Below are 6503 nucleotides of genomic sequence, written 5' to 3' on the forward strand. Positions count from 1 at the left end.
GGTTTTAACCACAGATTCTCAATTTGTTGAGGATCTGTAGTTTTAGGACTCGTTTCGGTAAGAGCAGTGAAACCTGCTCTCCTGGACCAGACGAGCCTATTTTGAGCTCTATGATAATTAAAAGATGGCAAATTTATAATTGCAAAATATTTCAATACAAATAACAAATTGGACAGGAATATTTGATTAAAATTGTAGATGAAAATACGTCACATTTTATCATGTAATACATTACTGTCGATTATATTTCGCATACAAGATTTTTGGTGTAGTGTTCATTACACTATTATTGCACATGTAGATATTGATTATTACTAGCATACAGTATATTGCACATTAATTATTGTAAATTATTTTTTCTCTTTTCAGTGTTTTTGATCACAATGGTCAAATATAAAATCAAATATATTGTAACAAACACTTTCAGTTTTAAACAATACCATTATATACTCACGATGGAGTTACACTTTGTATATTACATAACATTCGAACATGTCTGACATCCGTTTAATTGTGCTTCATTTATCTTTATATTTTAAGTTTTCTTGTCGAGTTCATTGAGTTGATTTGATTCTGTAACAAGTAAACTTTTAATAGGAACTTGTTGGTCTCTTTTTTTTAAATAATTTTTGACTTCGGAAAAAAATGCTAATTCAATCGAAATATTGGTTAAAATATTAAGTTTATCATTGATATTCCATCCAAAAATTGTATTCAGTGATACATCAAAATTAATAGCGTCTTCACGAATTGATACATATAATTGGAGAATTTAAACTAAAATGATTGTTTTTGTACCATAAGAACGTGTTCATTGTCTTCTATAGAATTGCAAATAACACACTTTGGAGTGTCACTAAATGATCATTTCAATTATTCCTTTACCGTTACTAGAGTTGACTGAAATCAATATGTATCCTTCAATATCAAGACTCTGAAGTTCCTAATACTTTATGGCAACAAATGTTGGATGATGGTAACTGTAGTAGGAAGTCAATACTGAAGCACTGTAGTTCTGCGGTGTTGGTTTGATATATATATGATCCAGAAGAGTTCCTTTGGTAGTAGTTGGGTCTTCAATCACTTGATTGTATTGTCTGAATGCAGGAAGGACTTGCTCTTTCATCAAGTTACGATTAAAGTCTCCCACAAGGACTTTAAAATCTGTTTCTAGATTTTCAATCTGGGCTGTTATCTCATTCATTTCATCATTGAATACTCTTGAGCTTGTTGCAACAGGTTTGTATATAGCTGCAATCAGCAAGTTGCTTCTTCCTGATGTTCTTATCGCTAATACGTCGGAGTGCTCAGTTATCAATGGTAATACATTGTATTTCACACTGTTTTGAACATAGATGGCAACCCCTCTTCCACTACCAGAATTGATTGATTCCAATGAGTAACCATCAATTGCAATTGTTTCAGGGTTATTGCTACTTGTCAACCAGGTTTCAGATAAGCAAATAACGTGAGCTTTTCTGAACTCGCTATTGTTTTTCATATCTTCGAAATGTCGATTTAAGCTCTGAATGTTATGATGTGCAATAATGAAATAGTTGTTGTGATTTATTTCTAATAAAGGGTTAGCCACGGAAAGATCACATTGTGACATCTTGGCAATATTGGGTGCAATAGTTTCGTCACAATAGATTCTCTTGGCATCAAAATTCATCAGATACATTCCATCAAGATGAGTGACTCGACTTAGTGCTACGTATGCCATTGCCTGCTGCAAGTATTTCATTGATATTACTGCTTGGTCCGTAGTTTGTCCTTGGATCTTGTGAATGGTGACAGCCCAGGAAAGTTTTAACGGTATCTGTTCTCTGGTTGTGGTAAACGTCTTTCCTTTCAACTGAAACGATTCCTTGCGTGGCTTTATGGGAGTACATTCTTGATAATGTGGTGGGATGAATTCTGTTATTCTTGCCTTGGCACCAATACGAGAACTATCAAATTTGACATATACGACAGTTGGCATATTTGTCGAGTTGCAGAATTCGATACCTTTAAATACACCAGAAACTTCATTGCACAGACCGTCAGTCACATCAACGTTCGAGATCAGCATAACTCGGGCACCTACTGCTAATTTTAGTTCATCTGCCAAAGTTGTGCTGCGATCTTTGCGTTTTGTCTTATGTGGTTGCTCATTTATTCTTATGATACGCCCACCTGTTTGATCAATGTCAATGGCTTGTATCGTATGTATATGTGTACTCAGGGTAGCTAGCATTTTCTCATTATGTTCATCGACATCATCGTTGCGATAAAATAGATGCATTGCGTCATCGGGAGCGGAGAGTCCGTTATCATGGCTATCTGAAACTGTACGTGACTGAAGTAACTTCATATCAATATCGCTTATTTGTTCATTTCGTTTCCTTGTGCGAAGTCTGTTCAGCATTTGAGCAAAGACGACATCATCTTTTTGACGCATAATTTCTGTCAGTTCAACAACATTGAATAGGTTCCAGAGGTCCATTAATATATCATCACGTGGAAGACACAATGGTGTTCTTGGGGGAATAGGCGGTAGTTGGTAAAAATCTCCAACTGCAGGAATTGACACATTGCCAAAGTAAGTGGTGTCTGAAGAACCTTTGATCTGTTGCAATCGACCATGTATATAGTCAAACTGTGGTACACTCACCATAGATATTTCATCAATAATGACAAGTTGTAGGTGTCGATACTTCATTCGCAACGTGTTTACAGATTCTTCTGCAAGAGGCGTGTAATGATGTGATCCTTTGGGAGGTATCTTTAACCCAGTACAGATTGTTTGGCCATATATATTAAAGGCGGCAGTTCCCATGTGGGCAAGTAGTAGAACAGTCACTTCCTCAACATTTTCTGTCATTGGAAGAAAGGTTTTTCTAGCATAATACGTTATGCACTTGATCACATGTGATTTTCCAGTTCCAGCTCCTCCAGTAAGAAAAATGTGGAATGGTGATAGGGTATGGTCACTGGCCTTGTCATTGCACCACTTGGTAACATAGTTAAATAGTTGACGTTGTTTGTTGTTCAACTGTCGCATCATAGATTCTGCTTGTTCTTCTGTAATTTCAGGACGGCATGTTTCTATTGCACACCTCGGTATATCTTGACGTTGTTGTTGCGACTGCTGTAATTCAGGAATTTCGATTTCAGCAAGCTCATCATCTGAATCCTCGTACAAATTACGCTCCAATCTATCATCCTGCTGTTGTTGTTCTCCTTGTGGATTTAAAGCATTCCATGCATCCTGAAGGTCAGGTATTTCTTGGAGTGCATCCCATGCATTATCTAGGTCACTGTTATCTGGTTCGAATTCTTTCATGTTGTGTTGCACTATTTCTTGAACTGAAACGATTTCCCCATTAATGGTTACGCGACCTTGTAAGTGATAACTTTCATACGTTTCATGTGATTCAGGTTTGATTTGCTTTCTTCTGTGTGGCAGATATAGGCGTAGCATGTTCATATGGTAACGCTCTTTATCCCTATGAATTGATACTCGAGGATAACGAATGACAGCTGGTTTTCCGGTGGTTCGTTGTTTCATTTTCGCTGAGCATCCCGACAATGCGATAGCCTTTTTCTTTGGTCGACATCTCTTAATTCCTTCTTTTGGTACACTTCCATCTTCATAATCACTTTGGTCATCATCTGTCTGATCATCAGTTTCGATTTCTGTGTGTATACTTTCCTTGCTAGATACTTGATAATGGCTAGAGAAGAATTTTGCCATGCACATGTTTTCATATTTTGCTATCTTTGGTCGACCGATATACTTCTCAATTTGGGAAGTTAGCCAAACTTCTTCAGAATTTCCAGCATTCTCTTGAAGTTGTTGGAGTGGCAACGATATCCTGTGTCCATCAACATCAGTTTGAACAAACACAACATTACGTGAGCTTTGTTTCAAAGGCATACTGCAAACCATGTAAATAGCACCCATTACACTGATTTCTCTGTGTTGCAAGTACACGTTACCAATTTTTCTAAGTTCTGTAAGAACATCGGTATTCCCTTCTCTAGCTTCTCTTTGTGCGTTTCTGAGCAAGTCACCCATTTCTCTTTCACACTTCGTCAGGTACGAGAGCATGTATATTGTAGCCGCAAATGGATCTAATATGTACTGTATGTCCATGTTTCCATTCCAACATCTTATCAAGTGAGGATTGTAGTTGTTTACCCATTGATCTTTGAGACGTCGTTTCAGATAGACGGTGTTTCTTTTGGCAAGTGTGCTTAAGCATGTTTCAAATTGACTGTGTGTTATTTGCATTTTCTGGAGGATTTCATCAAAATCTGTGTCATCGGTGGCTGATTCAATTTCTTTCCACATTTGCTTAATTGTCTCCTTTGCATTCTCTTCGCTTTCTTTTCTATCTGCACGCTTCACTTCCGCTTCCAGTTCATTTAGATCTAGATCGTCTATGGGTTCTGGACGTCTGCAAATGAAGGTTTCGTTCGATGGTGGCCTAGGATAGTTAAAGCGGCATATCTGACCAGTTTTTCTGCATGACCTTGTATGGGATTTAGTATGCATCTGTACTTTTGATACTATTTCATGTAATTCGACGTCATCCTCTGGAGGAAGTTCACATGACACATATTTGTCAATGAATTCCGCAATTTCCTCGTCTGATTCTCTATCGAATTCTGGCGCATCTTTCACCCATGCTATCATGTGAATATGTGGCCAACCTCTCTGTTGGAATTCGGTTCTGTAATAGTAGTCTTCGACTTTTCCAATAGGATTGGCTGGAGAAAGAATCACGTCATTTATTAACGCATGGACTCTTTGCTGAAACATTCTGGCTGCTGTTGCTGGATTTGACATGATAATCTTACAATGATCTTCCCAGGTCATGTTCTTATGCTGTTCTGCAGTCATTGGCTGTTTTCCTTGTGATATTAGGATACCATTGTCTATGTCAATCCAACGTCTATCAGCAGCACTAAAAAAAAAAAAAAAGGTAGGAATTCCTAGTTGGCGTATCATTGCGAAAACATCTCTCTTTGATTTTTCCCAGTAAGCGGGCGTTCCTCGTATCTTGGCTAGGAATCTGTATCCTTCATCTCTTCGAATCAGACCCTTCACTTCTTCATGGTTTCTTAACATTGAAGCTGTTATCTTTCTTCCATCTGCAGTCTTGGTACTACCTCTGCGAAGTGCAATTTGAATATTGTCACAAATCTGTTGCACCTCTGTTGCATACAACGCAAAGAAGATATATTCTGGGTTTCTGGCAAACCTGTTGTCTGCTGAAAATATGCGTGCATTGAAATAGCGAGATGGGGATAATTTATCTTCTCTGTCCTCATTGAAAGTATTTGAACCATCCGGGAATTCGGCGGGAAAAGATTGCGCTTCCATTTCCAAAACCTTTTGTGGCCTATTGCCTTCTCCTGGAGCTATACAGAGGATTGATTCGTCATGTTTATCAGCAAGATATTGAGAAAAATCAACCGGGTGCAAAAAGGAATACAGAGGAGCAGATGTGTTCGTAATGTGATGATCATCATTATCTTCGTCATCATTACTACAATCATCGTCATCATCATTATTAGTAGCAGCATCATCATCATTAACATCATCATGGTTGTCCAAGTCTTGTCCTTCATCGACGTATTCGGACATTTCTATGTTGTCAGTACTATCCTCATCTTGGTCGTGCATCTCTTGCTCTTCATCAATATCGATGTATTCTGTGCTGTCGCTAGCTATAGATTCAGTCGCGAGTTCGCTCTCATTTGGAGAATGGGGTTCTGCGCTGATGTCATTTTCTTGATCGTGTTCGCCGGAAATCAGTTGGTCGTCTAACACAGAATCAAACTGATCAAAGTTGATATCGATATCTTCAAATACCGGATTGTTGGCTTTCAACCATTTAAGTGCTTGTCTAACGTTTTCTGGATTAACGTCCTGACACATATGATGTCCTTTGTAAATGAGGCGACGTTTTAACTTGATCCGGATAAGACTTTGTTCCGTTGGTAGTCTTGGTAAACATGCAGCGGTGTTATTAACATTAGCTTTTACGCACACGACTTGTCCATTGATACCTTTTTGAGCACCTTTAATCAATGGGATCATTTTCATAAATAGGATAGCTGGCGAAATGAGATGTCTTTCTAGCATGTTTAGTTCGGCTAATTGGTGCGGTTGTTGTACTAATGCCAATTTGTTCACAGTTGACAACTTCGGCACACGGTCTTTTAATAAATTCTCGTGGCATGCTCTGCAAATCCACACTTGATCATGAACTTCATCATTTTTGTCAGCGGGTAATGCATTTATATCGGTGTTGCAAGGTAAACTTTGCTCCAGGATAGACCGATTATAGGCGCTAGTGTACAGTGCCCTGACTTGTCTCTTGAAAAAAATACGTTGACATATCTGACACACGTATGTAAGCTGATCGTTTCTAACGGATTCTTGAAAATGAAAAATAACTGTACTAATATCCGATTTTTTCCTGTACATATTTGACTGTGTTTGCTGACGT

The 6503-nt window shown here is 38.1% G+C and overlaps 1 protein-coding gene across 1 annotated transcript; it reads right to left on the bottom strand.

Moving 5' to 3' along the window:
- Positions 1 to 943: 943 nt before the first annotated feature.
- On the bottom strand, positions 944 to 6136 carry LOC140162055 (uncharacterized). Its single transcript, XM_072185345.1, has 2 exons — positions 5653 to 6136; positions 944 to 5409 (listed from the first exon to the last, which is right to left on the bottom strand). The coding sequence occupies exons 1-2, from the start codon at positions 6134 to 6136 to the stop codon at positions 944 to 946; spliced, it is 4950 nt and encodes a 1649-aa protein (XP_072041446.1).
- Positions 6137 to 6503: the final 367 nt, after the last annotated feature.

The sequence above is a fragment of the Amphiura filiformis genome, chromosome 10, assembly GCF_039555335.1.
Source record: "Amphiura filiformis chromosome 10, Afil_fr2py, whole genome shotgun sequence".
NCBI classification, from domain to species: Eukaryota; Metazoa; Echinodermata; class Ophiuroidea; order Amphilepidida; family Amphiuridae; genus Amphiura; species Amphiura filiformis.

Bases quoted from the DNA above. Each gene is read 5' to 3' on its own strand.
- LOC140162055 (XM_072185345.1), bottom strand. From the start codon at position 6,136: ATGCTAGAAAGACATCTCATTTCGCCAGCTATCCTATTTATGAAAATG. The intron at 5,410-5,652 runs GTACTGACAACA...TCCTCTGTATAG, and splicing joins GCACGACCAAGATGAGGATA to CTCCAGGAGAAGGCAATAGG.